This window comes from Suillus discolor (assembly GCF_016758755.1).
Source record: "Suillus discolor strain FC423 chromosome Unknown F5147scaffold_13, whole genome shotgun sequence".
In the NCBI taxonomy this organism is placed as follows: Eukaryota; Fungi; Basidiomycota; class Agaricomycetes; order Boletales; family Suillaceae; genus Suillus; species Suillus discolor.
Genome location: NW_024541260.1, coordinates 215,783 through 239,305, shown reverse-complemented (window position 1 = coordinate 239,305; position 23,523 = coordinate 215,783). Strand labels below are relative to the sequence as shown.

At 48.1% G+C, this 23,523-nt stretch overlaps 7 protein-coding genes across 7 annotated transcripts; 3 read left to right on the top strand and 4 right to left on the bottom strand.

Annotated features, from left to right (window-relative positions):
- Positions 1–93: 93 nt before the first annotated feature.
- Positions 94–9,902, bottom strand: F5147DRAFT_752114 (uncharacterized protein; the record flags this gene model as incomplete). The annotated part of the gene is made up of 21 exons (XM_041440208.1): positions 94–275; positions 333–580; positions 634–824; positions 871–1,198; positions 1,254–1,471; positions 1,525–2,646; positions 2,696–3,071; positions 3,129–4,123; positions 4,163–4,210; positions 4,241–4,246; positions 4,271–4,371; positions 4,408–4,515; positions 4,546–4,718; positions 4,743–4,822; positions 4,856–4,893; positions 4,921–5,386; positions 5,408–6,104; positions 6,154–7,013; positions 7,067–8,527; positions 8,576–8,579; positions 8,605–9,902. 21 exons carry the CDS (start codon positions 9,900–9,902, stop codon positions 256–258), a joined length of 8,838 nt encoding a protein of 2,945 aa, XP_041295599.1. The 3' UTR covers positions 94–255.
- A 554-nt stretch (positions 9,903–10,456) lies between these two features.
- On the top strand, positions 10,457–11,824 carry F5147DRAFT_60200 (PIF1-like helicase-domain-containing protein). Its single transcript, XM_041432245.1, has 4 exons — positions 10,457–11,163; positions 11,219–11,314; positions 11,366–11,663; positions 11,712–11,824. Exons 1-3 carry the CDS (start codon positions 10,635–10,637, stop codon positions 11,533–11,535), a joined length of 795 nt encoding a protein of 264 aa, XP_041295598.1. The 5' UTR covers positions 10,457–10,634; the 3' UTR covers positions 11,536–11,663; positions 11,712–11,824.
- Positions 11,825–13,368: 1,544 nt separating this feature from the next.
- F5147DRAFT_608496 (uncharacterized protein) lies at positions 13,369–15,471 on the top strand. Its single transcript, XM_041432384.1, has 2 exons — positions 13,369–13,503; positions 13,559–15,471. Exons 1-2 carry the CDS (start codon positions 13,434–13,436, stop codon positions 15,397–15,399), a joined length of 1,911 nt encoding a protein of 636 aa, XP_041295597.1. The 5' UTR covers positions 13,369–13,433; the 3' UTR covers positions 15,400–15,471.
- Positions 15,472–16,336: 865 nt separating this feature from the next.
- Positions 16,337–16,596, bottom strand: F5147DRAFT_571739 (uncharacterized protein; the record flags this gene model as incomplete). Its single annotated transcript, XM_041431057.1, has 2 exons — positions 16,337–16,503; positions 16,551–16,596. Coding segments are annotated over 2 exons (213 nt in total), but the record flags the coding sequence as incomplete, so codon positions are not given.
- Positions 16,597–17,324: 728 nt separating this feature from the next.
- Positions 17,325–19,517, bottom strand: F5147DRAFT_682420 (NIF-domain-containing protein). Its single transcript, XM_041436455.1, has 5 exons — positions 18,297–19,517; positions 18,143–18,247; positions 17,941–18,090; positions 17,769–17,867; positions 17,325–17,715 (listed from the first exon to the last, which is right to left on the bottom strand). Exons 1-5 carry the CDS (start codon positions 19,059–19,061, stop codon positions 17,509–17,511), a joined length of 1,326 nt encoding a protein of 441 aa, XP_041295595.1. The 5' UTR covers positions 19,062–19,517; the 3' UTR covers positions 17,325–17,508.
- A 1,177-nt stretch (positions 19,518–20,694) lies between these two features.
- On the top strand, positions 20,695–21,315 carry F5147DRAFT_60100 (uncharacterized protein). Its single transcript, XM_041432225.1, has 2 exons — positions 20,695–20,960; positions 21,023–21,315. The coding sequence occupies exons 1-2, from the start codon at positions 20,890–20,892 to the stop codon at positions 21,180–21,182; spliced, it is 231 nt and encodes a 76-aa protein (XP_041295594.1). The 5' UTR covers positions 20,695–20,889; the 3' UTR covers positions 21,183–21,315.
- Positions 21,316–21,372: 57 nt separating this feature from the next.
- F5147DRAFT_682414 (uncharacterized protein) lies at positions 21,373–23,513 on the bottom strand. The gene is made up of 10 exons (XM_041436454.1): positions 23,234–23,513; positions 23,082–23,177; positions 22,954–23,033; positions 22,805–22,899; positions 22,616–22,739; positions 22,423–22,565; positions 22,329–22,373; positions 21,984–22,266; positions 21,647–21,928; positions 21,373–21,592 (listed from the first exon to the last, which is right to left on the bottom strand). Exons 1-10 carry the CDS (start codon positions 23,349–23,351, stop codon positions 21,578–21,580), a joined length of 1,281 nt encoding a protein of 426 aa, XP_041295593.1. The 5' UTR covers positions 23,352–23,513; the 3' UTR covers positions 21,373–21,577.
- Positions 23,514–23,523: the final 10 nt, after the last annotated feature.

The following is a 23,523-nucleotide window of genomic DNA, read 5'->3' as shown; positions in this document are numbered from 1 at the left end:
GCGCTCGCTTGTGTTGGAGTTTTTCCATTTTCTTCTTTTTGTGCGTGTGTTGTTTGATTGATGTAATCTCATGTCGTTTTGTCTGTCGTGTATGCACGATTGATCGATGTATAGAAATGAGAATGACAGGCTAGGGATACACAATGCACGTGGAGACTAATAAATTGAATGCTCAAAACTTGTGTAGTCCAGGAAAGCGATATAAGCATGCATAAGTAACTGATGAAGGATTTCATTTTAAAATGTCCTCGATGTCTAGAAGTCGGGACTCCATCCTACCAAGCCGGTCAGCGATCAACCAGACCAAGAATCAGAACACGGCCAGAACTCACCTTGGTAGATAGTCGCCAAATTCACGATATCCGTAGCCTCCGCTATGAGTTCATTGACCGTGTACTCTACACTCAGAGCCTTGTCGAGCTTGCGCGCGACGCCTGCAAGCGCACGATCGGCAGCTTCGTCTGCTGACCCGCTCTGAAGGTCTAGGGCGATGGCACCGAAGCGGGACACATCGCGGGCAACTCGGGTAGGCTCTGCTGTGTTGTCTTGGACTTTTTTAATCTTTAGCTCGCTCGCAGTCCTATTGTGGGGGATTAGTCAACGTTGAATGTGGGGAGGGAGAAGCAGACGTGCCAAGAATGCAGCGGGTCGTGTTTGAACACCTCAAGCACGGTGAGTATGACGTCTGACCTGTCACGCAACACGCGGAGGGTTTCTTCTGCGCAGCGCTGGAACACGCCTTGCGTCCCGCACTTCCCCATCCCATCGACCATGTCCCGCGTCATTCGGAACGGTACTCTTTCTGGGATACGCAACAGTTTTCCCTGTGCAGAGTGAGTGGACGTTTGGTCAGACATGATACAAACGCACTTGATCAAAAGCGATCCCTAAATCAATATGCACCACCTCTCCCGACCCATTATCAATCAGTATATTCTGTACATGGCGGTCCCCCAGACCTAGGATGTGCCCCACAATGGAAGTGGTAGCAACGCTGCGAGTGTAGTTGAGACGCATGGCGAACCAGGTGATGGGGGTTTTATGCTTTTCGGTAAAGTAGTGCCTCATCACGGGTTGGGTTCGTTCGCATATAAGTTGGAAGGTTTTGACCATCGTTTCGGTGTTTCCGCCATGTTTCTCGCGCGTTTGTTTTAACGTCGTTAGGATTTGTGTGTGTTTCATGTCGCCAGGACGGTACCTACGAATGCGCGACTTTTTAAGTTTGCCATAGACGGGAAGTGAGAGTAAATTACCTGAGGTGCGCGTCTTCGAGCCATTGTTGGAGGGGGTTGGTGTTGCCTACAAATTCGATGACTCCGGCTTGGGTGGCGAGAGGTAGAACTTTGTAATCGCGGACGTTAAGATTCCGTCTCCGAGTCTCCTTATCATAGCGCAGCATCATGTTGCACAGGTGGAAAACTTGCTCCATAACAGCATCCTGCCGCATATCATCGTTACCCTCGCCTTTGAACTACAGAGATGTCTGATGTCAGAACACGTATGAATTTTATGAAGATGACGTACGAGCTGCTTAAATTGTTCCCCATTGCTCCCATAGCAGACACTAATTTTCGGGTGACTGGCACCCCCGGCTATGGTGAATTCTGGGCGGTAGCGACTGATCCAGATACAATCGTTGTACTTGAGGGTTGGGTCGATGGGTGTACGGCAGGTTATGACAGGAACCTGGACATCGCGCAGCTTCCGAATGGACAAGGCATCGGGGATGAGTGGTCCGTTATTGGTTTTCTTTAGCACAGGTCCACGCTTGATGGGATACTTGGCCCATTCCAGAGAAGCGTTACAGACGTGCTCGATCGATCGGATCCTCGCTGTTTGTATGGGATCACTGAGCAGCCTATCGAAGATGGCGCTCGCAGCTCCACCGCGATCCGACTGCGATGATGGGAGCTCAAATCGCGAGGAAGTCCTTCGCACACCCTGGGGTTGCTCTGGACGTAAACAGAATACCTGGTACAGACTGTGAAAAGGATGCTCTTGACACATGCGCAAGACTAGTCCTTGAAGATTTTGCTGGTTCTTCGGGATCTCTGCCGAGGATTTTGACATACGAGCAGACAGCTGATGAGAGAGGAAGACAAACTTGCGGGAGGGCACGCGATCGAGAGCGGCTTTGAGCTTGTCCTGGATGCCGAGGTCGTCAAAATTCGCGAACCAAAGGGATGAAAAGCGGATGGGACCATCGTCATCAAAGCGATCGGAGGAAGCCAAACAGCGAGAGTACATGTCAATAGCCAGTTCAAGGAATGCGTCTCGCGCCTCCGTATGGCCCGCATAGGCCTTCAAATCTTCAGCTAGTACAGTTCTTGCTTTCTTTTGTTCTTCCACTAATGCATGGTACTCATTTGTTCCTTGTTGGGTTTTCTGCAGCTGGCTCTCTCTCTGTTTGACCTCCTGTTTCTTGCGCTCTTTATAGATGTGCCAGCGCATGGCGTCTGACGACTTCAGGATCGAATGATACTGTTGGTCTGCAAAAAGCGCACACTTGCGGAAAACAGTGGCACATGCATGGTCGCGAACGTCCGTCCGCTTCTCGGCTGCGATGGCGAGCTCGACGGCAGGATCAAAAAATTTGCGCTTGATGTCAGTTGGTTTTTCTAGGCATGCCTCGGCGATCCAGTCTCCCTGTCAAAGATATGAATAACTTGCACTATTACAGAAAAAAAGAGCATACCAGTCGAGCAAACGACAACGCCTTTTCTATCGTACCATCAGCACCCAAGTCCTGACCATTTACCAAGTCCTTCAGGTACTGCACTGCTAACTTTTGCTCCTTCTGGAGCCACAGAACGTTGGCGAATTCACGAGCAACTTCAAAGCTGGCGTTTTTCTCGAGTCGCTGGGCTTTCACGATAGAGTTCAATGCCACTTGCAATTGATTAGATTTCCGAGCGGCAATGGATAGGCGAACGAGGCATCGCTTCTCGATGTCTAGAATCCCACGGACAAATGGTGTGGCGAGATCACCGATTTGCTTTCGTTCTTCTCTCTGCCTGACCGACCGTACCAATGAGATCCTCGTTGCAAGAATCTGTTCCAAATAGGTAAATCTGTCGCACATGAAGAAGATCAACGCAAGCTAGATCACAATCATTGTCAAAACTCACTCAAAGTCGGAATTAATTTCATCGAGCTTGGGCAGATTGCGGATATCTTCTGACTTGCTTGAAAGCTGCTGCTGCATAGAATGACTCCTCCACTGGGTAATCTGACCGAGACACATTATGTTACGAGCAACCTCGCGGATACCCGAGATGTTCTCAGTGCCAAGCTGCCGCAGGCGGGTCATTTCATCGCCAAGCGAGTTGCGAACAATGACGTCGACTACACGCGGGTCCCGTTCCCTATACACTGCTCGCAGCGCCTGATAAAGCGTGGCCCCGGAACCATCCCCTGTATTGTCAGGTAAGTCCCAGGTTTCAGTACGCCAACCCAGTTGGTAGCACATGGCGGACGAGGAGTTCCTCGTGTCGAGGCCAATTTGGGACGTCTGAAGAGTGCCAATAGCAAGACGGTCGAAGCCAAAAGCATGGAAAGAACTGAGCAGACCGTCTGCGTCGACTGCCTCAGGGCTTCCGGCCTCAAGGGCAGCACCGTGGAAACGAAATGCTTTCTCCCACTGCTTCTCATGATGAAACCGTTTGATGAGGAAATGCCGTAGATCAGTGGTCTTGATCCCGTAAAATCCATCGGGTTCGTCGATGTGGCTGTAAATTTCGAAAAGGAGATGTTCTGTGCCTGCTGTATTGTCCATATCCAAGGACTGGTACTCCTCCGCGAGCTCGAGGAATAGGAGAGCAGTCGTATACGCGCCGCATGTCACTGCACTTCTTGCAAGGAGCATGTAATCGATATCAAGCCATTTGTCATGAGCCAGAGAATCAGTGGATCCTTTCGGGCAAAAGTTGCGAAGGTGAAGCACGACGCCGACAATGGACCTTAAGCAGGACAAATGGACATTCTCCAACACTAGCATGGTGCTGAAATATTGTGATAGACGAGATTTCGAAGGCGCACCCGTTGATTCTGGTTGATCAAGTTCGTTCTGCAGCAAAATGTGGACCAATACGGGAAGCATTTCATCGGCAAAAGAAACATCGCACTCCATAAATGTTGAGAATTGTGCGTAAAACGGGTCTACAGCGCTGAGCACGTCGCTGAGCAAGACCGCTAGCTCGCTGACCCATTTCTGGTATTCAGACTCCATACGACACTCAACCGTCGCCTTAAGTTCGTCAATGCCGCGAACACACCGAGACCTCGCTTTGATAGGATATTGTTGGAGATATTCCAAAGCAGCTCTCGACTCGATAGGCCAAGATTGAAGGAGGAGCATGTCCGACGAAGAAGCTGATACAACAGATCGAAGGGTGGAGTAAGCGAGACTGACTTCTTGTGGTGAGTTTCCGTCCACCATAGCAAGCAGCGTCTGAATGATCACGCGCTGGGGTGAAGATTCCATCTGTGACTTTTTTGCACTGCGCCGATGTCGTCCTCGCAATGTTTGCAGAAAGGGCTGTTCACTTCCGAAGCTGTAGATGTCTCCATTATTTGCAATCAATAAAGAAGCGAATGCGTCGATATCGTCAGATTGGAGCTGGTCCCTGGCAGGAATGAAATCCTTCAGGCGCCAAAAATCTGTCTTAGCGAATTGCGCTTGATCATAGAGGCGCTGCTCTGCGAGGTCTCGAAGCCGTCTGACAAGGCGAAATTTGTTGGACGCAATGCGAAAGTCGCTCAAAATCATCGAAAGACCATCCGCAGTGATATCCTCATAAACTGACAACAGCTCAGACGAGGGCTGATGCGGCCAAGCTGACAGGGCGTTCATGACCTGCGACCTGATCTTGGAACTTCTGCAAAGCTCGAGAGCTTGCCTGTCGATCCAATGCAACAGACCCTTGCCTATGTTCGCGATTTGAACGTCATCGGTGGCCAGTGAATAGTCATGAGCCTGAGCGCACACGCGAATGAGCACATCAGGAAACCTTGGATCCACTTGAGACGTCAAGAGATACACGGTAAAGCCCCATTCGAGGAATGAGCGAGCCGCCTGTACGAGGTCCGCCTGAGCGAGAAGAGAAGTTGCTTCATGAATCAGGGTGTGGAGTAACGTGGGTTCTTGGAAGTCCTCATGACGGACCGCTACTAGAAGAGAAATGCCATTCAGTAGGCGGATCTGTTCATTGACTAATGGTGATCTCTGGACTTCGGAGAAAAGCTGGTGGAGGACATGATAGGATATGGCTTTGACGTGATCGCAGATCGCGAGAGAAATGCACCAATTGAGAGCTCGTAGGACAGTGGATGAGCCAAACGCGGGAAGATTTGGGCTGTGTAGGTTGAAGTCACCCAAGGTTCGGTACTTGGACAGAACTTTGAAAACCTGAGCGGAGTGGCTCGAATCATGCGCCTTGATTGCTTGCATGATCGGGCCATCGGCGGAGAAGTCTTGGTCACCTAGGCAACGAATCACTGCTGCTGCAATGCTCGCCGCATTTTGCTCTACACAGTTGTTGAAACCCTGTTCTTGGCCAAGGTCAACTCCCTTGACCTTTAGCATCCTTTTCAACTGCTCCGGTGGCGTATTACAATCAACTTGTCCATCATCCAGCCAAAACACAAGTTGGAATCCGATGAGATCACCCAAGCATTCCTGCAAGCCATCAGCAGCTGTCTTTTGAACTGCGGCGCAGTGAGCCAGGAATAGTCGGCGGCCATGATCCACTGCTTCTGAATTTCCGCCTGCCATGACATTGGTGGGCGTAAAAAGACGGAAGGTTGCTTCTGCGCATTCCTTTCGATCCCGGTAGCCAAGGAGCTCAGGAGAGAGACCACACACATCCTGGGAAGCCTGTCGAATGGAGTACGCAATCTGTGAAGCGTAGGCTTCAAAGAGGTCCGACAGTTTAGGGAGTCCAAGTCTCTCAGAAACGCCAGTCAGAGTCGCTTGGATATGCTTTGTGTAATGTGAACTATGAAAAGCCGCTTCGATCAAGTGCCAGTAGGGTCCACGCCTCACAGCGGAACTCACGACCATGATATTGCCGAGGCACAAAGTACGAGTGAGCATTTGCTCATAACTGTGTCCTGATTGTCAGTGGTTAGATAAAGAAACAGAAGAAGACTCACTTCGAGAGATCCTTCGTCAACGCCTCTTTGATAGTATTGTACATATCAAGGGAGTTCCGACCAGCAAAGCGAGCTAGGGTGAAGAGGCGAGCATTTACGACTGCAGCCCGGAAGCGTACACGGATATCTTGATCCATGTTCAGCATTGGGATAATGGTAGAGGGTTTCTCTACAGGTTTATTTTGGCATACGGTTGGCCAAAAAGACTCGGAAGGATCTTGGGCGATGTACCTAGCAAAAAATTGAGAAGCGAAATCGCGCGTTTTCCATGAAACAAATTTCCTCTTCATCATGTTATGACTGAGCCAACCGCACAAGTCGCGGATATGGTCTCCGACATCAGTGTCCACGTTTGACTTCTGAAGCCAAAAATGCGAAGTGGAGTCCAGTAAATTAACAGCCATAAGCTGCAGATCAACATTACGACCATGAGTGTGCGATTCAAGAAGATCTCCTAATTTGTCGAGGAGCGCGTTGAGGACATCGATATCCAGACTCCAAACTCGCCGTCGAACTGATCCTAGGACTGCATTGCCTATCAAAAGCAATCTTTCTGCGGGACAATGAACTATGAGCTTCGTCAACTCTTTGTCACGCAAGACTTCCGCAGACGAGGATCGAAGGACAGGTGTCGTCGCGAGGAATGTGACACATAGGTCAGCAAGGTACTGGTTTGCAACGGTGATGTCATCATGAGCAGCATCCTCTTGTGTTGGTGGTCGTGTGTGAGTTGTCATGATATCGCCAAATCCGTCTGCATCTACAGCATGAACATCTTGCGCTCCTTGGTGAAGTTGGCCTGTCATAGTACGAAGAGATTCCCGAAGGGCTTCAGAAACCGCGGAGAATGCATCTTGAATCTAAAAATTTGTTAACATATTGAACACTGGTATGTGGCGCAACGAGAACCCACGTCCGAATTTGCCCAAAAGATACGCTGAAATAGCCGTCGAACTGTCTGAGAGTGATGTCTCTCAGAGAGATTTTGTTTCAGGCCCTTGAGAGTGTGCGATCTAATACCAGAGCCAAGATCCGGGCCAAGCATAGCTTCCCACTCCTCATTTGTGCTACGCTCCTCTCCATTCATTACTAGGGGCTCTAGAGCGTGTAATATTAGCACGCGTTCATCTGCTGTCCAGCGTGGATCTGTTAAGAGTGGTGCAAGAAGCGACATTACTCGGCCGGCGGATTGCAGAACGCGTCGATTACACCGCATTCCATTCCATACAAGCAGAGTCTCAAACGCAAAGGCGGTCACAACAGCATCGAGTGATTGACGGAGCTTTTCGGCAGTGGGGTGGGCGTTGGTTTCCCTGAACGTGTGCCACTCGACGGTGAGAGATTCCATCGCTTTGAGCAGAGACGAAGTCACTCGACGCTCGCGCCCTCGGGGCTGAACGAGCTCGGAGTCGATGGTCAACTCGTCATTAACAGAGCTGCGTGTAAGTCCGTCGCAGCTTGTAGATACGGCGTCCTTGCGGAAGGAAGGAAGTTGAGCATCAAGCAGGAAACCGCGGATGACCTTGGTCTTCCGTTCTTCCTCCATGAGCTCCACGATCGCACAACCGGGAAATAACATGCGACAGAGAAGGTCGCTTCGCTTCGACATTCCACATATGCTCTCTAGCAACCCAAGAATGTCACCAATGGTGTGAAGTGGCATCCGGGATTTCCCACTAGTATCCTTCACCGCCTGCCCAGCACCAATTCTCCAATTATCAAGAAGCCAGCTAAGAACCTTCTCCTCCAACTGCATCCTGTACAGCCTCACATCTTGGCTTGCAACACGCAAACATTGTGCCAGAAACATACATACAGAATCATAGGGAAATGCAGGGCCCTGCAGATCCAGATCCTTTGCCAGGGTCTCGATTTCGATCAGAACTCGCTGAGATGTTAATAGGAGTTTGGAGTGAATGATAAGTGTGTGTGCGGTATGACATGCTGCTCTGCAAACCACAGGTACGTTGGCTCTGCGCATGGCATGAGTCCACACAGGATCCCAGACAGCGGAGTTACGGACGGCAACTGGCGGTGACTGGGTTGCATGTGAACTCAGGAGGCCATCTGACTGTGCAATTGCGGCGAGGCATAGGAAAGTCCAGGATTGGATGATGGGATCATCGACGGAAACAAATCGCAGCAAGGTGTTCATTACATTCTCTTGGAGTTTGTTGTCCCTGTGCAGGCACGACCAGTATCGATCAATGAAAAATAGGAGAACTTGGAGATGATACGTCCGAACGCCGGAAGCGGTTGTCGACTGTATGGAATGAAGAAGAGACGCTATAGGGTTTTCACGCTTGACACGCTTTCCTATGCTTTCTTTACCATCCGAAGTACCAGCGTGCTGCCACTCGGAGTAATCGAAGAGCTATATTACAGCGGTCAGTTTGTATACAGTCAATTAATAGATGGGGACTCGCCTTCTTCGCACAGTCAGCTTGTAACTCCATTAAAGCCCATGCAAGGGCTTGAGAATAATCAAAATGCCATCCGGCCCTGAATGTGTGAGCGACAAACACTCCACGTCCGTAGTTCTCGGTGTTCGAGGGAAGTATCTCGAGCCTCAAAGAGTCGAGAGACAGACTATCAAGACTGCGTCGACTCTCAGCCTCGCTACTCAGGAGGGTCCAAAGTTTGTACACTCCATCAGCCCAAGCGGTATACGCATGAAGCTCATTATGCGCAAAGAACGGGAATAACGTTCTCAAAATACCAACCAGACTTTCTTTCATGCGCTTGTTCTTGGTACCCCACAGTCCAACCAGTTGGTTCCATGTTGAATGAGCGAAAGTTTTAACGTCCTTTGTCCGATTTAGGCAAAGATGGGACAATACTGGCTGCAGGGCAAGAAGGTAGTCGTGGTGAAGGGATGCGTCACCGGGGTAGCGTTCTAAGAATCGTGTCATGCGGGCCAGGATAGACAACGATAAGTTTGGTATATCCTCCGAAAGGAAGGGAGCTGTGGGAGAGCGGAACAGAAGGACAAGTAGGGAAGCACATTCGACTTGCTCCAAAGAAACCGAATGGTGAACAGGGGCCTTGAGCAATCTTGTAGGATGTGTAGCACCTGGGACAGGCGTGGAACTGTGTTCCCCTGCCTTGCGCTTGCGCTTTTGTGTTGATGCAGAGGGCTCGCGATCGTCACCCTCGTCAGAGTCATCTTGGTACATGGCGGAAAGGTCGACTTGCATGCTCTCATCATTATTCTCTCCAGTAACGTCGTCGAACTTTCTCTTTATGGGATCGTCTAAAATGATGTTAAAAGCCAATTCAGCTATGCTGATCCAAGTGGCCGCGTCGATGTGGTCCATGTGTGGCATCCAGCTGAGAAGTATCTTGATGGTCTTGAGGTAGGAAAGAGCGAGCGGAGTGTACAGCTGTCCACGGTAAACCATCATTTGTAAGAGATGAGTTAGGAGGGGTGTCAGGACTTTGGCAGTGAGCCGGCAGTTGCTTCTCTCTACTAGCCAACGAACGGTGGTGGCGGCATCCCCAAGTCTGCGCAGGGCAGCAGCACCTGTCGATGCATTCTTGCCTGACGCAGCTTTCTTGACACATTCTGCCTTTTCACTGGTAACTGCTGTGAAGAGGGCCTGATACACGACCAGCCAGGCGCGTCCCTCCTCGAGATTGAGGACAGTATCATCGCGTGAGAAAGCTTCTTTGAGAGCAATTATTCCTTCTTGTCGTTCCTTGACCTTGGAGCTTTGCAGAAGCTCGACGACCACCTTCAACTTGGACATTATAGCTTTGAGCTGGTGAAAGCAGCACGAGCGATTCCGATCATTGGTTTAGTGGCGTAATCACATGATGTACTGATTGAGTCTAAAATGTTTGGTTATATTTGGTAGAAATGTCGAATATTATAAAAAAGCTTTCTGTTCGTTTTTTCTCTTCTCTTTATACATATCATAACGGCCTCTTTCTGCCCGGACAGTGCTTTATGCTTCTACCCTGTACCGGTTCTGGTGAAGTGCCGAGACGAACGGTCGTCTCTCCGTCTAATCAACGTGGAGATAGGCAGTTGAGAAATGCAGATTTCATTTTTCAGAAAGTCTGACATGGTTATACTCTGCCTTACATATCCCTTCAAAGAATCTTTCCTTCGCTGCTAGTTTATCATACTTGTGAATGTAACAAATGGATCCAGGTCTGACATCAGTCAAATAGGCTATCTCTGATGATCATTTAGTTTCAAGCACCAACCGAACTCAGCTCTTACAGTACGCTTCGCATCCATGTTGACAAGTTCGGCGTCTTGACACAAGTTTATGTAATAAGGGTGACGGTTTTGAGTCACGTGGATAGCTGTCAGACGCGTCGCTGGTTTAACGCCCTTCGACAACCCCTTGACTTCGCGCACGACTTGTTTTCAACCTTTATTTTGTTCGGAAAAAATCTGACGACGCTTCCATCAATTTCTAGCCTTTGCCGTAGTTCCCAACTCTCCACGCTGTATAAGCTTGACGGCCAACATGTCCAGTGGAGGTCAATCATCGCTTTCTGGATTACGTACAATCAAACGCGACTGGTCACAAAGCAGTTCTCAGTCTGAGGACCGTATTTCATGGCCGGCCACCCAGCCCGCCCAATCTCAGTCTTCAAAGGCACCTCAGGCTGAAGTTCGATCACAACGTATGAAAGATATCCAACTTGCGCTTGATGCGCTCGCGGGGAAGCAACCACCTGGAGAACGGCCAGAAATCAGCACGAAACAAATAGCGAATGGGACCAAACGACCCCTCCCACCTGCTCCAGATCCGCCACCGGCAAAGAAACGTCAGCTTCCGCCCAGTTGGAATGAGGACACGCTATCCTCCTCATCTAACTTCAAGTCCTCGAGCAAATTTTCTTTACCAACAGTAAAGTCTACGTCGTCGACAGTCGCTCCCTCGTCATCAAAATCTAGTTCCAGCCTTGCTGGAGTGTTCCTTAGTCAGGAACAGACACAGATTCTTCGCCTCGTGGAAAGCGGGAATAGCGTGTTTTATACCGGTAGCGCTGGTACGTTGTAAATAAACTCTCATTTTGTGATTTTGCCTGAACGTATGCTGATAAGGTACTGGGAAATCGGTCCTGCTCCGAGAAATCATTCGCACATTGCAAAAGAGATACATCAAATCTTCTGATGCTATTGCCATTACTGCATCAACGGGTGAGGACGCATATACTCACCGTTTCATGTTTTCTTATATAACATGGCTAGGAATTGCGGCATGTAACATCGGTGGCGTCACGATCCATTCATTTGCAGGCATTGGCATCGGAGAAGGCTCAGCGGAGGAACTCGTCAACAGAGTCCGTAAGAACAAGAAAGCTGCCTCGAGGTGGTTGCGGACAAAGGTCCTCATTATCGATGAAGGTACGTTCGTTTAGCAACTGCAGACTTCTGCATCACACGTATCTTATCATTAGTTTCAATGTTGGACGGAGAACTCTTTGACAAACTTGCACGAATTGGCAGTTTGATACGGAAATCTTCAGAACCATTTGGAGGAATTCAGGTTCGCCTCGCAGTCCGTTTCACTCAACACCACTAAAACCGATTGTAGGTCGTGGTCACTGGCGATTTCTTCCAACTACCCCCCGTCGGAAAGGGTACTAGTCAGGTCAAATTTGCTTTTGAAGCTCAGCTCTGGAGCCAGACTATCAAACGTACATTCAATCTGAACAAAGTCTTTAGGCAAAAAGATCAGCGTAAGGAAGAAGAAATCAATCAAACTTCTATACTAAGCGTTCTTCAGAATTTGTTGATATGCTCAACGAAATGCGTTTCGGGCGGCTTTCGCAAGAATCAATTGCCAGGTTTAAGTCTTTGTCACGACCCATTAACGACGAAAATGGTCTGGGAGCAACCGAGCTGTCAGTCTTCTGTTCAATTTGACGGTTGCATCAATTGATTCAATGCAGCTTCCCTCGTCGAGAGGACGTGGAAAGATCCAACAATGGCCGCATGTCTCATCTTCAAACCGAGAAAAAAGAGTACTCTGCTTCGGACGGCGGGACGATCACCGATCAAATCCAGCGTGACAAAATGCTTGCAAACTTCATGGCACCGAAGAATCTTGTTCTTCGTGTCGGTGCCCAGGTCATGTTGATCAAAAACATTGATGAGACGCTCGTCAATGGCAGCATGGGCAAAATTTTACGTTTTGTTGACCCAGCGTTGTACGGGACCGACTATGATGATGTTGATGGTAGCGGTAATACAGGAAAGCCCAAGTCAGAAAGGAAGAAAACCGCAACGACGAACATGCTCATGCCGGTCGTGGAATTTGCGGTGCCAAACAGAGGGCGCAGGGAAGCTCTAATTATGACTGAAACCTGGAAAGTTGAGTTGCCTAGTGGAGAGGTACAAGTGTCCAGGATACAGGTGTGGCGTTTGATTGTCTGATTATACCTGCGCACCTAACCCTTGGTGGTAGCTGCCCTTGATATTAGCTTGGGCAATGTCCATCCACAAATCGCAGGGGCAGACACTCGAAAGAGTCAAGGTAGACCTTGGCAGAGTGTTCGAAAAAGGTTCGTTGTGGTAGCCAATTCTTGTCCTCACATTTGAAGTAACCGTTCCCGTTCAGGACAAGCATACGTTGCACTGTCTCGAGCAACTACATTGGAGGGTCTGCAAGTTCTGAATTTCGATCCAAAGAAGGCGAGAGGAACTTATTTTCTCTCTGTACAGCCGTGCTCACCCCCCTTCAGGTACAAGCACATCCCAAGGTCGCTGAGTGGAGTAAAACGCTCGAGACCATCTCTGCAGACTGATCCATTAGCATCTGGAACATTGGCATTTTTTTCTCTTGTATCGTCATTGATACTTCTATTTCATTACCACGCACATAGAGATTGACCACCAGAAGCCTACCTTATGATCGGATATGTATTTATACTTAGGAGTGCATGCTCGATAGTACTGCTGAGTTGTCAGCCTCGCCTAAACAAGCTTTTCGTTCAGAATGCTCAGTTTTGCAACCTGCTATCTAGCTTTGCCTTCAAAATCTCAGGAATACTTTAATAAACAATTATGTACATCGCCGCTGCCGCATACTAATAGCTACGGTAGTCAGCCGCCTGGCCAATTAACCACCACACCTAGTCCCTGGGATTGTCTGTAGCTAGACGCTCTTTCCAATACCTAAGACCCATCTCTGAGTCTAGACTCTAAATCAACTGTCCCCTGTCCCCTGCCAACTGACCAACCACCTGGTGGTTCAGGCAGTCTTATTCTAGCAGTATGTGCCCGATTAAGATTTCAACTTCTCGTTTCAAAACTGATGTCCACTTCAGAACCATCCACCTACGATATGAGTTTTTATTGTCCAGAAGTAACTGAATGGGAGTCCAGTACGTGCCTGGCAGTTGCAAGCTTTAAACGTTTCAAAACTAATGTTCACTTCAGAACCACTCACCTGCGATGTAACACTTTCCTGTCCAAAAATAACCACAAACAGTCTTACCCTACCATCGAAAGCACAAACAGAGATTGACGATGAACTCGCGGCACTTAAAGAGATGATGCGATCTCTTCGAACCCGCCGAAACAGTTTCTCCCCAATATCCTCCATACCTCCAGAGATCCTTGGCGTCATCTTCATCCATCATGTTCAGCAGACCCAGTTGGTTTATGCTCCTGATGCCCCTGCTGTTCTTTCATGGCTCAAAATCGGACATGTTTGTCGCCATTGGCGCGAAGTTGCTCTTGGGACACCGGAGCTATGGGCTACTCCGTTTCTTAATTCCTTACAAGCCACGGAAGAAATGCTCTCGAGGTCCAAAATGGCTTCCTTGAAGCTGAAAACCGGTCGGCGATTTCTTATGGACTGCGTCCAAAAGACATTGATGCATGTAGAGCGTTTGCAAGAGGTCTCTCTCCCATTTTTCAGTAACAGCTTCGGTAGTAGCACGATGCATTGCTGTATACCGAAATTCCTCGACAGATTATCATCTTGTTCCGCTCCCAAACTACAATCGCTTTGTTTGGAAGCAGGGATTAAACAAACACCACGGATATCAATCCCGATTTCTTTCCCCGCACCCAACCTTCGCAGTCTCCAAATCAAGAACTGTGACATATCATGGACATCTTCTGTCCTTACAGGACTCACTGTCCTTGATATCAAAAAATTATCACCAGAATGCCTTCCGACTCTGGACGAGTTGATCTCTGTGCTCCGTCGTATGCCTGCTCTACACACTCTCGAGTTAGAAGATGCTCTCCCGACTCTTCCCCCTCAAACGATATCGCTCCCTCGCGCACCTCGCTTCATGAATGTTCGACTGTCTCACTTAAAAAAGTTACATTTGGCGGCGAAGATGTTGGAGGTGGCCAACATGCTAGCTCGCATTGAATTACAGGAATCGACAACAGAAATTCGACTTGTATGCGAGGGCTTTTCAGGAAATCCAAATCGTCAATGGAATTTGAGCCGTCCCATCATATCTCGCGCCTTGAAAAGTTGCTTCAAAGCCAGTCCAGATAAGTCTCGACAAGTCCCGCGTTCCATCCAACTATATAGCACTACTACTAGTTGCATTCGTTTGCACTCTAGTACGGTCCGGAACCCTTCGTCGTGGGCGGGGCCAAAGTTTGGGATGGATCCGGATTCGTTGGCGGAGCACTCTGTTACTCTCGAAATTGACTTCCCTGATGAGATGAGGAGAACAATCCTTTGTGACTTACAAAGGGTTGTTCCTCTTGGGAATATCGAGGCTATGTACTTCCACTTTTTCTTCCCTTGTTGGGATGGTTTCTGGACTGATGTTCTTGGCCACGGCGCTACTCGTAATCTTGCATACATGCACATGCACGGACCACGCCAAGCTCTTGAACAACTCCTTAAATCCCTACGTTCACGGAAGTACAGTGTATCGCGGCACGTAAACAGGCGTTCACAACAAAAACCCATTTTTGCCCCAGCACTCTCCCATCTCGTCCTTTACGGCCTAGAGTTTAGCTCCTCCGTCTGGAACGGGATTCGGCCCTCTGATCTCCTTGACGTGCTCATTGATCGCGTCAACGAAGGTCAGGGGTTGGACCACCTTGAGTTTATTTCAACCACGGGTATACTCGCCCGCGACGTGCAGTTGTTGCAAGAGGTGGTGGCCGATGTGAGCTGGGATGAATACGAAAGTTCCATAGACGAAGATTTCGACCAGGACGATGACTCATATGATAGTAATTATTTTGATCCCATTTATCATAACTATGGTTTCGACAGTGACTACGGATATTCCTCCTAAAATAATTCTGTCGAGTACTAACTATGTTCAGATACTAAAGGCCAGAATTACAATGATGCTGGGTTCATTGTGCGTTTGTAACATTCAATTCTGCAGTCCGTTGTCTGTCGTGTAGTAGGGGGGCGGCGCCCTCAGTCCTTTGGGATGAAACAATTAAGCATCAAGAGACTTTTGCTAGGGTTTGGCGTTGCCGACTTTCACCTCGCTCCGTTGCACGTGGTGTTATGAATTCCTTCTTAATGCTTTCGATTCGGCCGATGAGCCACAGCAAGGTGTGAACGAAGACGGCGTTAAAAAGGAAAAGGGTTTCTTTATATTTGAGCCAATATCGTTGTATCCAGCCTGATCACCACTTGTCACCAAAATGGCTGACACTTTCAGATGATATGTATCTCGACACACAACTGTGGTTCTGGAAAACGTAGTATGTTCGCAATAAGATAAAGGTGAAGAAAATAGTTTGACCGAGTAACAATAATACCATGACTCTTGACCTATCGTTGTGACACAATCTTGATGAGGACTCTGAGTGTCCCTCCTTCCCGCAACGCTATGCACGGTCTGCCTTGTCTTCACCAATTGTTGCATGTACGATTAGCTGTGCAACCACTTCGCCCTGTAGTACAATGATCATATTCATCTTTCACAGATTGCAGTGCAAACGATTCACCAACTCCACTATGGACGACCACAATCAGCCTTTGAGGAAATGATCAGATCGAATCATTTAATTTTAACACCGCAGTAGTTCTCACCGAATAATGATCCACGTTATCCGTTCCATTGCATTGCTGTTCAAATGATCATGCATGACATCGAGCTGAAGACAAAAACAAAAAACAATCAGCTACTTCTCAAGCCGAATGGCAACGAAACACTCACAAATTAGCTCGCCATTCCGAGTTCAATCTCGTTCAGTGTACGCGTCCATCAATTTCTATATATTCTCGTACAGTCCTCCCAGACTTGCCTGCTGTGGTGTCAATACATTCCTAGGGGATGAAAGCACAAAAGAGGCAACAGAGTGGTATCGTGCGAAAAACGTAGACTGGGCGATGCCCTGCGCAACGGATAGTTTGAGCAGATGGGAAGGCGACTTGAAAGCTACGTTCTTTTAGTAGGGCTCACAAGATACGATTTGAAAAACTCACTGAAGAAATCATGATATATGCGAGGGTATGAAATCGTTGGGTCATGCTAGATGAGAAGCAGTAGAGGTTATAGGATAATGTCTTGTCTTTCATCTAGTCCAAAGAAAACAGTAACACCATAAGCAAAGAAAACCACTTCCGCGATACGCTCTTCTTCTTTCACCTTGACTTGCTCGTGACTCTCGCTCTCTGCCCTTGCGCCGTGCTATTCACCCTCACACTCTGTTTCCCCTTCAACCTCAGATTCCGCATGGCATCCAGACGTCATAGGCGGCCCTATATCCGTTCGAAGTCCTTGGACGTGAGTCTTCCTGAGGGATAAAGCTTAAAGTATGAACCCGATAGCCATTTTCTGAACTTCGCCAAGGCGTTTCCGGAGAGATTTGGCTTCCTTGACAGGGGCTGCGGAAGAACAGATACTGGTGTTAGGCCCAGGAAGGAGCGGCAGGGATACATCAATGAGACCAGTCAGGGCAAATTACATGATATGTGAGGTTGATGCTGAGGCCTGAGGTTTCAAGCATTCGCGGTATTGCAAAACTTATTACCAACAACGTTTTGAATCCCGATATATCCGTTGTGTATGCCGAAACGCTTGCATTAGCAAAAGATTGAAAAATGGAGCGGTTTGGGAGCTACTACTAGTAGCTAATTATGCTTTCTTCGCTTAAGTTCGCACGACTATGATACCTCCCACACGCGAATCATGAATATTACGGTCGCTTCGAACACTGACAAACATGTGTTTGTACTGTATACACTCGGTACGCAATGTTTTAGTATAACAGTGGGGTGTTTATTTCTTGTACTTGCTACGTATGACAATGTATTCTCAACTCTGCATGTACACATCTATTCATACATTGTCATATCTCATCATTAAATCATAAACGTTTGAACACCAGCGTCCCATAAATACGACCAACACACCCCAGGTCTACAATAAATAAACCAGGTGTCATAAAATCGTGGTCAATGCGCTTCGCACATCTTTCGTGTCACTGAGGTCTGCAAGAAGGGGGCAGATGTCTATAAGTTCGGTATCGTGAGGATCGTTAAACCATGAGGATATAGGCACGGCGTTGTTGGGGTGGAAGATATATGATGCCGGTGAATTGTCGATGATGATGGTATCTGCCATGGGACGTCCGAGTTGCGACAGGTCCTGAAGATAAGGATGATCAGATACGGAATCTTATCTGCAGGGAGCAAACGAACCTTTACATAGTTTCCTCTATAGCGGAAACAACTTTCCCGGAAGAGCCTATGCGAAACAGCATTGTAGATATCGAGATGGTCCATCACCGGATCCGCATACTAAATGAGACGAAACAAGGAAAAGAAAGACATCAGTTGAATTTTATAACCCAGCCACCTGTGATGAACGCACGGAACCCAGACTTGCGGTGTACACTACTACTTCGTACAGCTCACCCATCTGTCGAAGAAACTCGTCTACTCCTGGTCGCTTCTGTACATACATATTGTGCCAGTGATTCTCGATTTCGACAGGAACGACGAAGTCTGGATCTGGTACGGGCTGACAGCGAGGTACGTCAAAAGCAGGTATAGAATTGGAGTGAAAGATATACCATGAAGTTACTATGGACGAGGGTCTCGTCCAGGTCAAGCACTAAACACTTCTTGCCAGCATGTTTAGGCGCGATGGGTGGGAGAAGTGGCCATGGCTTTCCGTCCTGTAACTGCAAGTCAGAAATATATCCATTGAACTACGGATCCACTCACAGAGCCCATGGGAATGCCAGCTCCCCCATTCCTGATCAACATTTCATCTTCCTCGCTTAACTCATCAAACGGAATATCATCCGACTCGTTACCATGTTCGGACGGGCGACTTGCAGAGGTCTTTAATACTTGACCAGGAACAGAAGAACCTGGCGGTTGTACGGCCCTACTGGTAGCGCCCGCAGTCTCTAGCAAGTCCTTAGGAGGTACAGCAGGTTGACCTTTCTCCTGCGAGGGTGCGACCGGAACTACTGATACGACTGGTGCTTTCTCAGAAAATTGCTTCACAGAATTGTCCGCGGTCTTGTGAGCCAGTAGAGTAGGACCCGAGCCAACGCTTGCCACCCCATCGACGTCGATGTCATGAGCTCGGGAATCGTCTCCGACGCAGCAGAAGAGCTTGCGAAAGAACGTGGCCAAGAAGCTCTCTTTGGATTTCTTGACACGTTTGATCTCAGAAGACTCCAGAAATGAAGCGTGATCTTTAGATTGAGAGCGACACCGGAGACTGCTGCGCCTGGAATGACTTTGGGAAAGGAGTGTGGAAGTGCCTGCGGATTCTTCGCGCTTTTCAAGTGCCGGAGATGCAGTAGATGATGAAGAAATATATGCAGCACTGCCTACATTCTCTTTGGAAGAAATAGAGGGACGAACGCGTGGTGGGACCTGCCGGTCAATGGCATGTGGCGTCCTCGATAATGAATCCTTCGAAGGTGCGGACGCAGCAGCTTTTTTGTAAGCTGTAGATTGAGTATCTGATGGCATGATGATTACAGTCCCGGTATCTATCAGGAGAGCGTTGTCGAACGAGAGGTCCTCAACAAATGACAAGCAGAATGAGTACGAGTGTCGAACAGCAGTAAGCTTGAAGGGAGGTATTGAACTACTGCGATTGTGAACAGTCGATATAAAAGGGGGAGAGTTGATGCAGGGACCTACTAGTACAGACACTTGAAGGCCGTGGTCCAACCGCAACCTGCCTACAGCGTTGCCTCCCGTTAAGCAGCACTTGCGGCCGTCAACCTAAGCGTCAATTAATTGCGGCCGCGCGGAAACAACAAGGCAGCGCCAAAAAAACGTTACATATTGCGGTCTGTCGGCCGTAATGTGAATCCGAACCAGGTACGGCATCTTGGATCCAGTGACCCATCATATCTGTCGATGATCACTGGCTCAGCAGATGCGACTGAGATAACAAGTCCTTCACAAGTTGAATCCAGTATCACGCACAAAAACTAGTACAAGTAGGATGAAAAAATTGCAGTCATTTTCAAATTGCACTACATGAATTGATAGGAGGATGATTTTACTACATAAAGTGACCAATCTTTGGTACTAGCGGTCACCTACATCACAGCTTACCTATGTCAAATGCGAACGTACGCTGACCTTGTTTGTGGCACCCATATGCATAAAGCTTGAAGCAGGGGAACTGCGAACCATCAAATGTCCGAACTGCTTTGCACATGAGAAATCTTCCGTAAAACGTCTGATTTCACATAGAGGTAATTCCAGGAACTGGAGCAACAAGTTGGCTGAACACGATCTTGATCCGACTCATTCTTCTTTAGGGGTTAGGCGGCCTTCATAGCGGTCGAGGTCAAGGCAAGGCAGTGCGTCACCTCATCAAAACCGATCGGCCCTGGCAAGTGGACGCAGATAAGGAAGTATGCGCCGTCCTTTGCGATGGTCAAAGCTGTATTCGGGTTAAATATTGCTACGGTTGAACCTTCCACACTCACTACCAATCGAACATCTAACAGCGACCTTCTGTGCATTGCGTGACGGAGAATCTGGAACTCACGAAACAGACAGCTCCACTTCGAGCTTGCCTAGAACAAGAAAAAAACGTGTTATCTTGCTGAGATGGAGCTGGTGTTCCCTATCGCGAACATGATGCGGATGATGACATAGGGCCCAGCCCCGACACCAGTTAAACCCGGTCGTCCGCGTTCATACCCTCGGTGAACGTCCGCGGTACATCTAGACCGGCGGCATGAAATTGAAATGCACCGAGTAAAACGAACAAATTGGTTGCTTTGGAAATCATTTCATTTGTGAGTAGGGGATGATTGACGTTCGATCGTGCAATGAACATGAACGAACCTGCTAAACGTGCCTGAGCGTGGAAATAACATGCGAGGTCCCCGCTGTGAGTGAGGGGCTAAGCAAACAATGAGCTTCATCCAAAAAAGGCAACCGTTGTTGTCGACTTTTGTTCTTGAGCTTATACTTTTGTGGTGCCAGCAGTAAGTTTGGGTGCCAGGACGATATCATACATCTTTTGTCTCCGCGTAACTTTCACAACAATAACAAGCCCATTCTGTGGAAATTATCTGCGGGTGGTAGTATAAAAACCTTACCTTAACCATGCCATGAGTGCCTCGACCCTCGCTGCTTCGACACCTCGCATTTCGCCCCCCCTATCTAGTGTCATCACAATCAGTGCAACAAAACTCTACCTTCCGGCCCGTAAAACATTGTTCTCGACATCCGCCAGGGACGGCTATTCGTGATTTTCATTCCCTTTCTCATTACCTCCTCGAGCCAAACAAACCTGCCATTCACAATTTCACACGTCCCAGTATCCAACATGGCTAGTCTCGCCGTTCCCCAACATGCATACCTCACTTCCGAGCTCTGGATCGTTGAATCTAAACCAATGTGAGGACCGTCTACGCCGCCCAAAAGTTTTTACTGATCTTTTCTTGCCTCGATCGTAATAGGAGAAAGACACGCATCTCATGTGGTAAATATATCGAACGCCAGGTCGTTCGTGCATGGAAGCGCGTTACTGGTGTTACTCGGAAACATCAGCGTGCTTCTTTCCTTCCCAAGGATTTCATCCTTGTCACTTCTCACCGCCGCAGCGTGAGGTTGGCTTGATTAGTTCCGAGAGGAGGCAGCTGTGTTGTCACAACTATTCACAGGCGGCGCACACATGGACAGCAGAGAGATCGGGCTTCTGAATCGCACACATTCATTTTTCTATCTGGGACATTATATCATTATTTGACGTGGAAATATAGTATTCACCGCCCACTCTAGGTCGTATCACTTTTAACAATACTTATGCTACCTTTTTTAAAATAATTAATCCATTATATCCATCGAATAGACAGAGAAGCTACAGTTTAGAACCCAAAGCATGAAACTAGTGTGATTTGGAACTGGCCAGGGTATCAACATGTCCTAGAGCTAGCAGTACATATCATGAGGTCGTTAAATTTACATGTGATTTCTCGTCCGTGTCCTAGACCAAGCAACTGAAAATTAACTTACTACAGCGGCATCAACTAGAATGTGGATGGTAAGCGTGCAAGTAAATGAACATCAATCGAAAACCCTACCCCGCGTGCAATCCGGGTTATTTGTTCCACACCACTCTGCAAACGTGACACCTCATTCTTCAGGTGACCAACTTCTTGCAGCAAGCTGGCCTTTTCAACTGCATCCGTTTCAGCGCGACTTTTTAGTTCGGTAATGGTGTTGTGGGCATTACGGAGATCTTCGAGGATGCCTAAGCATCGCTCTTGTGATGCTTGGGTGTTCCCGTTTGCCGCATCAAGAGCATTTCCTGCAGCAGTCAGGGATCTCTGCAGATCTGCGACTTGTGTTTGTAGCGAAGATATCTGAGCATTTCATCGCTTAAACTTTACTACGAAATCGAACACCGAAACCACCTACCTCCGGGAGGAACATGTGAGATGACGATCTAAACCCTCCAATGAACCCTGAAAAATATCCAATAGCAAGAGAAATGGAGCCGAAGCGCGAGCCAGACGTTTCAAGGTTCTGCCTATCAGAATGGCTATGCGCATCATTACCAGAAGATGTGACCTCGGTGAATGATGCTGTGGGTGTGGGTGTAGGTGTAGGTGGTGACACAACCACTGGTCGCCGAGGCAATGACTCGGGTGTGGGGAGTCCAATATTTCTATCACTGTGGCTATAGCTTAGCGTGCGAGCACTGCAGCCGAATATCAGTACACTGGCAGTGCATGACGCGAAGTCTTTATGAATTGTACTCACGGTGTGAAGGGAACAACCCGAGTGTCATTGAATTCATCGGATTGCCTGTATATAATAAGTTCGATGCACAATAATATATAAAACGCTCACTGACATGAAGTCTATCGAATCATCACCTTCGTCAACTTCGTCGTCCGCGACAGTATTTGCCTGACAATTAGCAGCATCTCTTTCTTGACGCAAAGAGGATACCAAATCCTGATATTTTCTGGAATATTGGAAAGCACACCTAGCTGCCTCTCGTTTATGCGTCAGGACAAAGCACACAGTATGTCCTGCTCGCTTACCTGGAGCAGAGTCGGTGTTCGATCCTTTCCAAACACTTTGGTTGCAAGCGACATATATGCACGGTATTTTTCCCGAGCTGATAATGTTCCATATCCGTCTAGGACTTCTTGAAAGCCGCGATAACTGTGGCAGAGTAGGAGAGGACAACATGAGCGCATATCTTCAATTAACCATATGCTAGCACTTGCATGTCGTAGAAGCTGGACTGAATTTCTATTTGTTGAACCACATCCCGCTGACGGCCATTATGGGCAAAGGTCAAGTTGATGTGCCCGTGCTTCCACTGTGAAAGGATGACATATGAATACAAATCTCACACCATCGTGCGATGTCTTACGAAGAATACGAGCACCCGCCGCAAGTGAGCATGCTGGCAAGAGCCTACTTTCAAGTCAGCAGCGCTTGCCCGACGTTTCACTGGATCACAGTGAGACGGACGAAACGATCAGAAATCAACAGACAAACTCGTAGTCTTGAATTCCTCAAAAGATACACTTAATGTATCTGCGGGACCAAGATTGGGATTTTCATCGCAAATGAATAACAAAGCGGTGCAGACAGCTAGTATATCGCAGACGTTTACAGCATATCAGAGTCGAGGTAAAAACGCCACTTACCGTGATATTGCGCAAGTTTGCGACTAGCGCTGATTTTATCAAGCTTTAGGCGGCCTTCGGGCGTGTGTGCTGTCGTGGAGACGTCAAGGTATGTGCTGCCGCGTCGAATGGCAGGCATATTGGGTAAACGAGATTCCAGGATGATAGTCGACTGAAGGACATTAGGTAGTCGCGTAGATTATAAGCCTTTGTAAAACAAAGACTGAAGAAATCGCACGCAACCGATCTGAAAGCCCTTTCATGATCGATGATCGCTATGCGACGACTCGCTTAAGCTTATTGTTGGTTCG

Coding starts and splice junctions, on each gene's coding strand:
- F5147DRAFT_60200 (XM_041432245.1), top strand. CDS start 10,635: ATGTCCAGTGGAGGTCAATCATCGCTTTCTGGATTACGTACAATCAAA. Junction 11,164..11,218: donor GTTTTATACCGGTAGCGCTG/GTACGTTGTAAA, acceptor TATGCTGATAAG/GTACTGGGAAATCGGTCCTG. Junction 11,315..11,365: donor TGCCATTACTGCATCAACGG/GTGAGGACGCAT, acceptor TAACATGGCTAG/GAATTGCGGCATGTAACATC.
- F5147DRAFT_682414 (XM_041436454.1), bottom strand. CDS start 23,351: ATGCCTGCCATTCGACGCGGCAGCACATACCTTGACGTCTCCACGACA. Junction 23,034..23,081: donor TGAGGAATTCAAGACTACGA/GTTTGTCTGTTG, acceptor ACTGTGATCCAG/TGAAACGTCGGGCAAGCGCT. Junction 22,267..22,328: donor CGGGTTGTTCCCTTCACACC/GTGAGTACAATT, acceptor ATTCGGCTGCAG/TGCTCGCACGCTAAGCTATA.
- F5147DRAFT_60100 (XM_041432225.1), top strand. CDS start 20,890: ATGGCTAGTCTCGCCGTTCCCCAACATGCATACCTCACTTCCGAGCTC. Junction 20,961..21,022: donor ATCGTTGAATCTAAACCAAT/GTGAGGACCGTC, acceptor CGATCGTAATAG/GAGAAAGACACGCATCTCAT.
- F5147DRAFT_682420 (XM_041436455.1), bottom strand. CDS start 19,061: ATGCCATCAGATACTCAATCTACAGCTTACAAAAAAGCTGCTGCGTCC. Junction 18,091..18,142: donor TCGTCCATAGTAACTTCATG/GTATATCTTTCA, acceptor CCTCGCTGTCAG/CCCGTACCAGATCCAGACTT. Junction 17,868..17,940: donor ACACCGCAAGTCTGGGTTCC/GTGCGTTCATCA, acceptor CGTCTCATTTAG/TATGCGGATCCGGTGATGGA.
- F5147DRAFT_608496 (XM_041432384.1), top strand. CDS start 13,434: ATGTCCACTTCAGAACCATCCACCTACGATATGAGTTTTTATTGTCCA. Junction 13,504..13,558: donor AGTAACTGAATGGGAGTCCA/GTACGTGCCTGG, acceptor TGTTCACTTCAG/AACCACTCACCTGCGATGTA.